This window comes from Desmodus rotundus, chromosome 9, assembly GCF_022682495.2.
Source record: "Desmodus rotundus isolate HL8 chromosome 9, HLdesRot8A.1, whole genome shotgun sequence".
In the NCBI taxonomy this organism is placed as follows: Eukaryota; Metazoa; Chordata; class Mammalia; order Chiroptera; family Phyllostomidae; genus Desmodus; species Desmodus rotundus.
In genome coordinates this window covers 3,366,899-3,380,407 of record NC_071395.1, presented here as the reverse complement: position 1 = coordinate 3,380,407, position 13,509 = coordinate 3,366,899, and the positions used below count along the sequence as shown (strand labels likewise).

Below are 13,509 nucleotides of genomic sequence, written 5' to 3'. Positions count from 1 at the left end.
CTGTGATGTGTAAACGGGTACCCGCGCTGGGAGCCGGTGGCCCGATGCAGTTTTCCCTTCTTTGCCCCCGAAACGCTGAAGGAGGCCCTCGGGGAGGTGTCGGCTGATGGATTGTGGAGCGCGTTTTCCTGGTGAATTACTAATGAGTTTTGGCACGGAACGCGGGAGGAATTGAGTGACGTTGTTATAACAAACTTTCAATGCCCCCTACTTCTTTTTATGTGGACAAGGTTTCAGAAGAGTTAAATCACTTCACCCGAAGAGAAAAGAAAAAAAAAACCCACAATAAAATTGGTGGAGTTATACCGCATTATAGCAAGAATTAATATCCATCCACAAATACCGGGGCTAATTGGGTGGAAAAGCAGCTTAATTCCTCTCATTAAGCAGTGCGTTTTCAGTAAAAGCCTATGTTAAGTGATTATCAAAATGTGTTGACTATGTCGTTTTGATGAAGTGTCATTTAATAGTTGTAATATAACTCAATCCAGAATTGTACTTAACATTTGAAATGTTATGAAACAAACTGAGAAAATTCAAATGTTGTTGCCAAGAAGCATGATACAGATGATGAATAAAACTTCCAAGTACAAAAATACATAATTACATTAGGATCAAATTTCAGGAGGGATAGGCAATAGCAATAAAAGCTCAAGTAAAAGGAACGGGTAAAAATTACTCTTATTACAGATAAAGCATATATATGTTTTCCTCTGAAATAATTTTATATTTACAGAAAAATTATTAGTAACCCTTCTGTACCCTTGCATGCACTTCCCCCTAATGTTAACATATGGCCGTTTATCAAAGCTAAGAAACTAACATTGGTGCTAACTTTTGGTTATTTTGTTGTATGAGGTAACCTTCCGACCCAGATCGAGTCTCTCGGGTAGTTTGCGCAGCAAACACAATGTTCCCTCTGCCCCCAGCGGCAGGGGTGCTTGGGGAGAACACAGAGATCGGGTGACAGATGAGGTGCTCTATCTGAAGGGATACAAAGTTTCCAGCCACTAGGGTGTTAGTTTTCAATGTGTTGCTAAGTTGCAGTGTGACAGTAGTGAACAATGATTAATCCCCTACTAACACTTTGTCTTGTCTAGCTATCCAGCTACCTGTCCATCCATCCATCCATCCATCCCTGCCCTTGGCTAAGTATGTTGGGTCTTCTGGAAGCTTTGTTTTGTTTTTTGTTTTTTCAAGTTTGTCGGAGAGCATACTGCCTTATCTACCCCAGCACAAGATTCTGCACCGGAGGCTTTCTGAATGTTTTCTAGCTCTAGGTTCTTCAGTTCTGTTGTTTACCCAATTTTAAATTGATTGTACCGACTTGGCTGATTTTAAACCTGAGTTGTGATTAAGAGTATTATAGCTACTTTTGAGTATTATTTTAGATTTTCTATTCTTTTAAAATCTTTTTATTATACTAATGCATGTACATTATACATATACCTTCATAAGCACAAAATACATATGCATATACACCCACCTTCACATGAACAAAAGAATACATGTAGACATATGCATAAAGAACATACTCTAATAAAAACAGATGTGTTGAGCAGTAGTTAGGAGCTAGAAGAATACCTGCTATTTCTGAAGCGTCTGCTGTGCCTCTCCCTGAGTGCGCCCTCCTCGAGATCATTTTTATAGAGACATCATTTTTATAAGCATTGCTTACCGTCTATGAAAACATTCAGTAACTGACACAGGGTGGGCATCTGTTATTTAAAAAAGCTATTCAGGAGAACCAAGATGGCGGCGTAGGTAGACACACTGCGCCTCCTCACACAACCAGAACTGACAGAGAATCTAACGGCAAGGGGGTCCGACACCAAGGAAATACAAAATAAACATTCATCCAGACCGGTAGGAGGGGCGGAGACGGGCACCGGGGTGGAGAGGACTCGCGTGGCCGTGGCGGGACCGAGACTGGCGGAGTGTGGGACGAACGGGGGAGGCAGTCCGAGCACTAGCAGACCCTGCAGCCCCACATTCGCGCAGATAAACCGAGAGGGCCGGACTCAGAGTGGTGGAGAGCGGGGCAGGCAGAGCGACGGGTAGCACCCCGCAGCCCCACATTCGAACATAGATAAACTGGACGAACGGTGGGCAGCGAAGCAGACCACACAACCCAGGGCTCCAGCTCCGGGAAATAAAGCCTCAAACCTCTGATTGAAAACGCCCCTGGGGGTTGGGGCGGCAGCAGGAGAGACTCCCAGCCTCACAGGAGAGGTCGTTGGAGAGACCCACAGGGGCCTATAGTGTGCACAGGCCCACCCACTCGGGAACCAGCACCAGAGGGGCCCAGTTTGATTGTGGGTAGCAGAGTGAAAGATTGAGGTCCGATGGAGAGGGGAGCGGGCACCGTTGCTCCCTCTCGGCCCCTCCCCCACGTACAGCGTCACAGCGCAGCAACCATCATTACCCCGCCCCAGTGAACACCTAAGGCTCCACCCCTTAAAGTAACAGACGCACCAAGACAAAAAAAAAAAAAAAGGCCCAAATGACAGAACACTTCAAAGCTCCAGAAAAAATACAACTATGCGAGGAAGAGACAGCCAACCTATCGGATGCACAGTTCAAAACACTGGTTATCAAGATGCTCACAGAATTGGTTGAATCTGTTCGAAAAGTAGATGAAAAAATGAAGCCTATGCTAAGAGAAACAAAGGAAAATGTACAGGGAACCAATAGTGATGCGAAGGAAACTGGGACTCAAATCAACGGTGGGGACCAGAAGGAAGAAAGAAACATCCAACCAGAAAAGAATGAAGAAACAAGAATTCGGAAAAATGAGGAGAGGCTTAGGAACCTCCAGGACACCTTGAAACGTTCCAACATCTGAATTATAGGGGTGCCAGAAGGAGAAGAGGAAGAACAAAAAATTGAAAACTTATTTGAACAAATAATGAAGGAGAACTTCCCCAGTCTGGCAAAGGAAACAGACTTCCAGGAAGTCCAGGAAGCTCAGAGAGTCCCAAAGAAGCTGGAGCCAAGGAGGAACACACCAAGGCACATCATAATTACATTACCCAAGATTACACAGAAGGAGAGAATCTTAGAAGCAGCAAGAGAAAAGGACACAGTTACCTACAAAGGACTTCCCATAAGACTGTCAGCTGATTTCTCCAAAGAGACCTTACAGGCAAGAAGGGGCTGGCAAGAAGTATTCCAAGTCATGAAAGGCAAGGACCTACATCCAAGATTGCTCTATCCAGCAAAGCTATCATTTAGAATGGAAGGGAAGATAAAGTGCTTCTCAGATAAGGTCAAGTTAAAGAAGTTCATCATCACCAAGCCCTTATTATATGAAATGTTAAAGGGAGTTACCTAAGAAAAAGAAGATCAAAAATAGGAACAGTAAAAGTGATAGCAAACTCACAGTTATTAACGACCACACCTAAAACAAAAACAAGAGCAAACTAGGCAAACAACTAGAACAGGAACAGAACCATAGAGATGGAGATCACATGGAGGGTTGTCAATAGGGGAGTGGGAGGGGGAGAGGGGGGGAAAGGTACAGAGAATAAGTAGCATAGATGATAGGTGGAAAATAGACAGAGGGAGGGTAAGAATAGTGTAGGAAATGTAGAAGCCAAAGAACTCTAAGTATGACCCATGGACATGAACTATAGGGGGGGAATGTGGGAGGGAGGGGGTGGGCAGGATGGAGTGGAGTGTGTGGGGGGGAATGGGACAACTGTAATAGCATAATCAATAAATATATTTTTTAAAAAAGCTATTCAGGGAAGAAAAGACTCAAAGACAACTATAGACTGAAACCAATTATTGTCACTTTATTACAATAGTTGCAAACAATATTTTAATAGTATTTAATCATATCAATTACTCAAACTATATACAAATAGATATTTATACAAGTCTGCATTTAAAAAAAGAAAAATTAATAACCAAAATATCACATTATGAACAAGATTTTTTTCTAAAAGTATGGCCAATAACAAGAAATTCACAGGTACTTTGAAAGTATTTTGAGATGCAGAAATCATATTGCACATAATACAATTAAAAACCCGACGGCGTAGATGTATATATTTTAATCTAGTTTTTCACAAAATTTACATTATCATGCAATACTTCACTGTATACAGAATGGTGGAACTAGAACAAACAGGTTAACTTACAAACCTTCAATATAATGGCCACAAAATTAGAATTACTTTAAAGTTATACTTAAAATAATTTTACTATACAAAAAAAACCCAGTGTAATAAAACTTAATGGACACAATCACAATTTGTTCACAGATCAAATGACTTTTTTAGTGTTCTTCCTTGTCTTTTCCTTTCTTTTCCTTTTCGTCCTGTAGTGCAGTCCCGAGCTTTTTGATGAGGACGGACAGAACCTTGTCCAGGGGGTCCATGACCCCTCTCTGGAGCCACTTCGGAATGGTAGTCCTGGCGTGGTGGAAGCCCAGCTTTTGGAGGATATAATCCACGCCCACTGGATCAATCTTCCTTCCAGTCCAAGAAATTAACCTAAAATAAGGATACACAATAATTAGGAGCACGGTGTCCCAGCACCGTCCTGAAGGAAGTTCAAGAGCATCACTAGTCTCCACTATGTGCTCAAGACAAAGTATTTTCAGTGGGTGCATCTGAACAATCTGACCTACAAATTCTTGGATTCACTACAATAGCATTTAAAATGTGTGATTACAAGTAGCCTTGATAAGCCACACAGAGTAATGGAGTTCAGTGAATTTCGCCTGATTCTTTCAAACCTAATGTTACACAGTCATCTTAAACATTTAAAGGACATGTGGTTCAGTCTAAAAGACGTTAAGTAACTTGGTGGGAGAAGTCCTTTCACAATGTATAGCACGTCAGGATGACATACGCTTCACGTATCTTTGTTTTGTCAATTTCACCTCAATAAAGCAGGAAAAAAAACAAAACAAGTTCATGTATGTGGCATAATGGGGGGGGATAAAATATGCGGAGTGTTTGCTGTGTACTCAATGTGTTCGAAGGAAGAACCGTTTCCTTCCAATTCTTGGTAGTCCTTTCCACATGGAGGAACAGCCGTCGGTGAAACACTCCTGGCCTCTGTCCACCCCTTCCTGAAGGTTTATCTGATCGCAAAGTAATGGAGGAACTGAGTGGTGTAGCTCAGTTCCCTCCTCCCCTCCTTTTGTTGGGAACCGTTCACATTGATCTGTCCCTTTATGCCACAGGTTTTTTCAAGGACAGGCCCCTAACCAGCAAGGCCAGACTGTTCCTGGCTGCCGGCCCATGACTAGGTGAGCACCCAGTTCTGCTGGCCACACAGCATCAACCGCCCCCACGAGCTAGTCTGTGGCGCTGAGACCCGGGGGGCGGCCCCAGCCTGGACTGTGGTGGAAAGCCAGTGTTGCTAGATACCCAAACCACAGTCTCTGTTACCAGCTTCATCAGTATGAACATTGTCATCGAGATTTCCAGCTGCCTCTCCCACTGTTTCAATTAGGGGAGAGGCTGACACTAAGCAGGGGTCTCCTGACACTCTTAATAGTCATAAGCATTTGGTGTTAATTAACTTGTCACTACTGTAACAACCCTACATGGCATATAATACCATTTTCTAAATTTTTCTTGTGTGGCAACTGAGGCAGAGAGCGGTTCTTAGGGCTGTTGGGTGAGTCACTTCGCCAAAAAGCAGGGCTTAGTGCCTCGGCTCTGCACCATGCCGTCCAGCCCTGCTCCACACTGAGTCGCGTGCTAGTTTGCTGGAGGGAGGAACGTGCTTATGGCAAATGAACTATTTTATGCTCATTTTAAATCAGAAGATACGACAGGTCCTTAAACAGCATTTCATTATAACATTGTAGAACCTTAACTCTCATTTGTATCACTTAGCCTATGTTAACACTGGTTTCCTTATCCGCTGTTTCCCTTAAAGTCACAGAACCAACTTACTGACGTAAGGTGCTGAGTTAACTAGTCAGTTATGTTTATTTAGACTTACAAATACAAACAGATTCTCTAAGTAGTTTATGCATTAGGGCCTTCGCAGTATTTTAAGGTTGTTCCTTAGTATTGACACTGAATATTTCTTGTGTGTTTATGTGCTGTTCATACCAAAGTATTTTGTTGATTTGGTCACAACAAACTTCACTGCACACAAATTACTAACACAAAGTCCCTTTCTGCTTATAGAGGAGCCCACTGGCTAACTTCTAAATACACTTTTTGGTAAAAAGTATTTAATAACCTAATACATAACTTATAACCCTTTCTGAGTGTCCCGCAGAACACAGGCAAACGGGTACACCCAGTGCTGACCTGAGCGTGGGTTCCAGGTGCCAGGTGTTGCACATGAAGTCCCTCCAGTCCACGGTGGTGTAAGTGATGCCGTCTTCTCTGTCCTTGTCGGAGGCGGTGTCGTCGTGGACAACGACTGGACTTTTCTGTCCTGGCCGAGTTGACAGAATGCGGGGTGGAAAAATGGCTACGATAAAAGTAGCAGATTAATATTGCAGATGTTTATCGGTTTTACTTTAACTCACCACACAAACAGAATGATTGGCTCCACTTGTCATTTGACCTGTGAGCTGGCCAAAGCCTCATTTAATTACATTTCTTAAACAGTAGTATTTATAAATAAGTGTCAATAATTAACATTGCTTGGAGAGAGACAATTGTCAAAGTTATTTCATTATCTGACAATTAGAAATAATGCCGTCATTTATTTTTGAGTAATGGTACAGGTCTTACCTATGTTTGTGGGCCTGAGATAAATGGGAAAGAATGCTGAGACCTGTCTGACAGCAGGCCTGGGGCACTGAACTGACCGTTGTAGGGTTCCTAAAGAGTGGCTTCAGCTGAACGACTTGTTATTTTCACAGCTTTGTTGAGATATAAGTCACATACCATACAATTAATTCATTTAGTATGTGCGACTCAATGGTTGCAGTGTGTTAACAGCCATATGTGCATTTGAACAGTGGTACTAACTTAGAAGCTTCTTATGTAAGCAGCCTTTTCACTCTACATAGCAAACATTCAACTGTCTCATGAACGATGTTGGAGTCTTTCTAAGTTGGTGATCATAAATAATAGACAACATGCTACTTTATTACGTAGTTGTTTCGTTAGTCATTTCACTTGAGTAGTAATACTTCTTCAAAGAGGTTTTCTTTTCTTTTCCTACTCTGAGAAGCTCCTACATGTCCCGGTAATGTCCACATGCACATGGAAACAGTGTGTGACGTCTAACATACCACCCGGTGCGAGGCACAGCTTCATGGAGCGCTGTGTGTACCTGGCGGATATTCACTCTGTCACACAGTGTTACTAATAGATTACTTACGTGTACTTATTCATTGATACTCGGTACTCACGGAGGAAGGAGACACATTTTTCTCATGTACCTCAGCCCATAAATGCCCATATAAATGACAGACAGCGGCCCTTCCTGAAGCTTGAAAGAAAAACCACAACCCCACAAACAGGATGGCCCCACGTACCTTTTTCCTTCTCTTTAAGGTAGGCCGACACGAGGTCGTGGAGGAACATGATGAGCTCGGCATCCATGGTCACACAGATGTGGTCGGTGAACTCCGTCACCACACTGCACTCCACCCTGGGCTTCAGGCTGGCATCTGCAAGGCAGAGTTCCTTTACGGTAAAGGCTGGTGGCCTAGGTCTCTGCCCCTGAGACAGTGAGGGGCTGACAGGGTCTGTGTACCTGCACCCCCATGAGGGCAAGGATGGAGACATGAGCGGTTTCTGTGTGTGATTTACAGAGTGACGACAGTGTAAAGTGTAAATGGCTGTCTGCCATTTATTCCTCATGAAACCCCCATGAATGAAGTCCTATTGTCATCCTCCATTTTACTGAGGAAGAGGTGCAAATGGATTAAATTATTTGCTGTAAGTAAGAAAATCAGTTTGACCCAGGATATCAAATTCATCAGATTATATTAATATCACAAAGATAACCTGTGGGAAGACAGCTGTCTGAAGTTCCTTTAGAATTTTCTTAGGAATGTTAGAACTAAAGGTCGATTTTCCACGTACCTTGTAAGGAAGGTTCTTGTGGTTCTTGAACGTGAATGGACTTGAAGTCAAGCTGCATCCTCGGCAATGCGAAGATAGTCTCTGTCTCGTGGTTGTAGGAGGAGCCTCCCCTGAACCCGCTCAGCAAGCTGGAATTCTTCACTGTGGTGCTGTTCTCAGTGGTAGTAGCGTCTACGTTACGGAGTAGGTTCAGCTCTGCAGGTGTGATGAGGACAGTAGGAATCTAATTAAGTCACCAGGCATGGATGAGCCCGCAGCGGTCACGACACTCAGAAACAAGAGCCTTCATCGTTTCCAAAGGCGAGAAATGAACTCGCGTTTGGAAACAGAGCCACGTACGGTTGTGGTCTTCAGAATAGTTATATTCTTTCTTTCTCTCTCTCTCTCTCTCTCTCTCTCTCTTTCTCTGGATAGGGGTACACGTACATTTATGTGAATAAACATAGTGTTAGAATAGATGGAGTGATTTATATTTATGTATACAAACATACCCATACACATAAATAGTAACATACATAGCTATTCTCAAGACTGAAGCTTTGTGACATGATTTTGGATTAAATCCAATAAAACAATTGATTTTGTTTTTTGTTCCTTGAACTTTAAATATTTTCCTCAATGAATTCATGCCTGAATTTAAGAGTTTCATTAATCTCAGAGTTCTCCATACATTGAATACTTCACTCTTACAGAATTGTGATTAAATATGACCCTGATCTTGTGAAATCAGAAAGAAGTCCTGATTTTCCTCAACAAATCTGCCACAATTACATTATGGCTGTCGTATACAAATTAGCACCAGGCACACAGGCAGCAGCTCAGCACACTAACAGCCCCTGCACGGGCCCCAGCCAGAAAGGACACCTCCCCCACGGCATGAGCTTGGAAGGAAGAGCATCGCCACACGTAGAGCGTGCCCACGTGCTTCCTTCTCCCCCATTGTTCTCAAGCGGTCTTCCATCCTGGGGGCTGCCTGTGCCACGCTAAGTGTTTTCCACGAGGGCCAGGCCATCATCTTTTGCATTTTGCAATGTCATTTTTAAGTAAAACATTCCATTCTTAATGTGTCTCAATCTAGTCAGCTTTCCAATGCAAGTGAAACAATTTGGTAAAAGCAGTACTATAACCTTGAACACAAAACAAGCATGAAATAAAAGTGTTCATGGCAACATTATTACAAGACTGGTGAATCTAATCAAAGGAAAAACCTCACCAAAACTGATCTCTTTAAAACTTACGATTTTGTAGGAATGATATTATTTAGTTTCATTTTACTTCATCTGGAACCTTTAGTTTGTGGCATTCTATTACTTAGCTGTGCAACGACTTGCCCAAACCTCAAATGTTTAGCATTAGTGTGAAAATATCTTTCCAATCATGATGAACTAAACTTAATTTCATTTATGCAGGCCAATTCTATTTTGAATGTTTTCCGTTACATGTAAACTACTTTAAGTCCACGAGATGTTGCATCCCAGGGTGGTGTGAAGCCCAGTAGCAATATTGTTACTTACGGCAGCAGGACTAGAATGAAGCTTGTTTAATTGAAGAAATGAAAGCTCTCCCTCCACTTAAATGCTAAACAGTCAAAACAGCCCAAAACAGAAAAAAACAAATATCTTCAAAAAAAAAAAAAATCAAACTTTTAACCTTCATTTCTCGTGGCCGTAACATAATTGAACCACTCTTTCACACTCGCCACTCCGTGGGGTGGGTTCTCATGGCGACGCCGTGTTATCTTGGTTATTGTTGCCATGGGGCTTTCCAAAGCGCCACAGGGTTTGGTGACCATGGTGTTGTGGCCCAGATGAAAATCCAGAGTTTGTACAATGTATGTAGAATGATCACCAGAGCCTAGAGGAAAAGAAGTTTCTTGATGTAACAAACTGTATTAAATGCAAGAAAGTAGTGTGGCCTTAGAGCAACAGATTCAGCTAAGTCATAGAGAGGGTTGTGAACATGAATAAATAAGGACAAAAAATGTCACAAATGATTTTTCTTTTAGTTATAACTGGATTTATCCCAGTAAGATGAAGAGCATCCGCCATTTCTTTTGGTCATCATTAAAAACCACTGAGTAGGAACTTAAAGCTGCAAGGAACTGGGTTTATCGCCGCAAATAAGAGGTGAAAGCAGAGCCCTGCCCTTCACAGCTTTACGCTACAGTCTTGACCGGCAGATCACTTCCTTACACGGCCACTGTGCCCCTTCAAAGAGGTTTTCTTCCCTTCTCTGACTTTGTGAGAATCTCCTACACGCTCACGTTTCTGTAAGACACATTTCAGTAACGACCACCATGACTACGGCCAGCCACAGCAGCAGAAACCTGAATGCCTAAGTCAGAACCGGAGCAGATGGCAGGTTCAGGAATCAGTCCTTTCCCACGTTCACGGATACTGACTCATGACAGTGAACTCCTTGCCACGTCAGCTACGTGACAACAAACCGAGATGGACTTCAGGAATATTATAAGAAAAAACAGACAAAAGCTGTGCATAAGAAAAAATCACTCTGCCACATAATGCTACCATATCAGGAGACAGGAAAGAGTAAGAGCTTGAAATGTGCCAGTTTACCATCTTCCCAGATTTTCTGAGCTTCAGTCCAAAAGGCAATGTTTGGTTCTTCTAAGTGAAAAAGGGCCCAGGATTTCGAACGGAAATTCGGACCATGAAAACAAGCTAGTGTCATATGGTTGCCGTGCAAGCTCATTGATCCTCCAAACTGCATCCCGTCCTCTGGCAACGGGATCTGGAACAAGGAGATGTGGCATCCCGACACCACCTTCAGCACACCGGGCCAGTGCCGGTGGTGCGCAGCATCCAGCACTGCAAGAGAACCAAACAGCGCCTGTCCCAGCTGCTGCCGTGCACAGCCTGACCGGCAGTGGAGGGAGCCAGTGGGTAGCAGGGCTCGGGTAAGACGCAAACCACCACCAACCCCCATTACTGTGACACGGAAGCTAATGAACAGTCTTGGGAAAGATGCTGCACAGGGACGGACACAGCAGAAAAGGAGCAGCTTGCTAGCAACACTTATAATTAGCACTGCTGGAATGACTCACAAATTTTATATAGTTCTCACAGCAGCTCTGTGAGCTGCGGCTTCCATCTGGATTCTGAGCGAGTGAAGCAGAGGAGGGGTTAAGAGAAACAAGTGACCACAAGTCCTAGAAATCAAACATGGTCCCTTGATTTTAAGTACATTTTTTTTTTTACTCTTTTGTACTCTTGCTCCTCAAAAGTGAGGTCTGGGGACCATCAGCACTGCCCTGGACCTTGTCTGAAAGGCAGGCTCCGATGCCCTCCAACACCTACAGTGTGGGAGTCTGCATTTGAGTAAGATACCCACGTATTTCAGACGCAAAGTCACGTGTGAGAAGCACTGCTTCCTATTTGAGAAACACTAATTTGTTTCCCACTTACTCCCGTAATGTCCTTTTTGGCTGCGTCCCACGGCTCTCGTTCAGACCCAACGAGGGACCATGTGCTGTGTTTAGTTGATGTGTCTCTTCAGTTCCCTTTAATCTGAAACAAGCCCCTAGGCCCGTTTGTCTTTCATGACAAGGGCTTTTCACTGGAGAAGCCCGGCCAGGCGTTTTGGGACACTTCCCTCTACTGGTATATGCCTGAATCCAATTCCAGTAGAAAGGAAATGCAGGCACGAGAGGAACAAAATAAATGAAACCAGAGAAGCAACTGAAAAATATGTAGAAGGTTGAACATTCTGCAGGACAATTGGCCACATCTCTCAAACAAGTAAGGTCATTAAAAAAAGTACTATGCTGAATTAAGAGTAAAGGAACAAAACCAGATTTAACCTGTGATCTTAAACTGGTGATACTGGATGGTTTTAGGACAATTTTAGGTCGTGGTGGAATGTGGCCCCAGGCCAGAGCAGGTAAATCAGTGGAACGGAGCAGCGTGGGAGGTTGCTGGGTGAAAATGGCCACGCAGCAGCGCGGACAACACTTTCGCAGGAAGCGCGCCCACACACGCAGGAGCACAGAAAAGTGTCTGAGGGTGCGGGCTTCTAGGTGTTCATAGGGGTGATTTCTGGGTGGAATGAGGTATTTTTATTTTTTGCTAGTAAATATTTTCAAGTTTTTTTTCAATGTACAAGTATTGCTTCTGTGATAACAAAAAGTTTTTAAAAATTACCCTGACTCTAACAACTCTTTGCCAGTGTCACCACTGTCCCCTGGCTACAGCCCCCTGGTCTAGCCGGGCTCCCGCAGTGGCCCTCACTGAGTGGTGTGAACATGTGACATGGTGGCAGCTGCTGTGCTTGGTCACCTTCCTGCCACTCTCAGCCGCCTGCGGTCTATTCTCCCCACAGCGGCCAGGGTGAAGCTGGACAAAGGAATGTTTTCAGACAAGGTTAAATACCGCTCTGTTCAAAACTCTCCAACAGCTACCCATCACGTTATAGCTCTTATCTGCGGCCTGTCTCTCTGAGTTCAGGTGCAGCCTGCTCCTGCTCGCTCACCCTGTTCCACACAGTGGCACCTTACTGGTCCTCAAACGAAGCCAGTTTCTTCCTGCTGCAGGAGCTCAGCAGCCCCCTCCCCCCACCGAGCCCCCACGGCCTGGAGGCTCCTCCCCCAGGTCTCAGCCTAGACCTTTCCCTTGAGAAAAGCCTTCCCTGACCCCCCTTCTGAAAGAGCCACCCCCACACACTCAGTCTTCATTTCCTTCTCCTCTTCAGCCCTTTTCTCAGCACTTCCCTACCTGAAGCTGTCTTCATTTTAGTTAGTAAATTAATTATGGTGTGTCTCTCCCATCGGAATGTAAACTTCATGAGGCTAGGAACTTTGTCCGCTAGATCTTCTGCACCTAAAACAGTGCTCAAGAACATGGCTGTGCTTAAGGAGTATTTGCTGACTGAATTACTGAGGGAAAATAGTGATGCGCCTAATGTGACACAGCTAACAGGGGCGCGCACGGACACTCCGATTCCAAAGTCCACTGTCTAGGGGAGAACGCAGTACTGGCACGGTTAGTATCCAGGGGGCGGAGAGGAGCAAGGGTGACTTCTCAGAGGACGGCCGCGCATCCCATTGGTGGGCATCCCACTGGTAGGGACCGGTGGGCCGCTGAGTAAAGAGAAGAGCGTGGGGCTCACTTTGTAAGATGGTGCTCGGGCATTATTACATGGCTTCGAGTGAGGGCTCTAGCACATTTGCTGTGGCTTTAGTTCTAATACTTACACTGCTCTTGTGAACTTCTCTCTAGGTTGTTCGGCACTGCCTTAGGTGGGAGGTAAGGAACGGGTCCCCAGGTAGACAGAGCTCGTTTGCTGGTGTCAAACTGTTGTGTGAAAAATTCCTGGAGCTTCATTCCTATTTTTATCAGGTCTGGTGTGGTTGATCTTGATATCATCACTTGGAATATATCCCACTTCAAATCTCCATGGACAAAAATTTCACTAGAACATAAAGCAGAGTCTTTATCAGGTATCTTACAGAGAACAGTTTAAAAGTACAAGA

The 13,509-nt window shown here is 44.0% G+C and overlaps 1 protein-coding gene across 12 annotated transcripts in view; it reads right to left on the bottom strand.

Annotated features, from left to right (window-relative positions):
* Positions 1 to 3,780: 3,780 nt before the first annotated feature.
* BLTP1 (bridge-like lipid transfer protein family member 1) overlaps positions 3,781 to 13,509 on the bottom strand; it is a 123,321-nt gene continuing 113,592 nt past the window's right edge. For all 12 annotated transcript variants that reach the window (XM_053930585.1, XM_053930588.1, XM_053930584.1 and 9 more), the window contains 7 exons: positions 13,231 to 13,448; positions 10,598 to 10,849; positions 9,672 to 9,875; positions 8,022 to 8,216; positions 7,469 to 7,603; positions 6,285 to 6,450; positions 3,781 to 4,499 (listed from right to left, as the gene is read on the bottom strand). In XM_053930585.1, the coding sequence (XP_053786560.1) occupies positions 4,283 to 4,499; positions 6,285 to 6,450; positions 7,469 to 7,603; positions 8,022 to 8,216; positions 9,672 to 9,875; positions 10,598 to 10,849; positions 13,231 to 13,448 (1,387 nt within the window). In that variant the 3' untranslated portion in view covers positions 3,781 to 4,282. The remainder of the gene's footprint in view (positions 4,500 to 6,284; positions 6,451 to 7,468; positions 7,604 to 8,021; positions 8,217 to 9,671; positions 9,876 to 10,597; positions 10,850 to 13,230; positions 13,449 to 13,509) is intronic.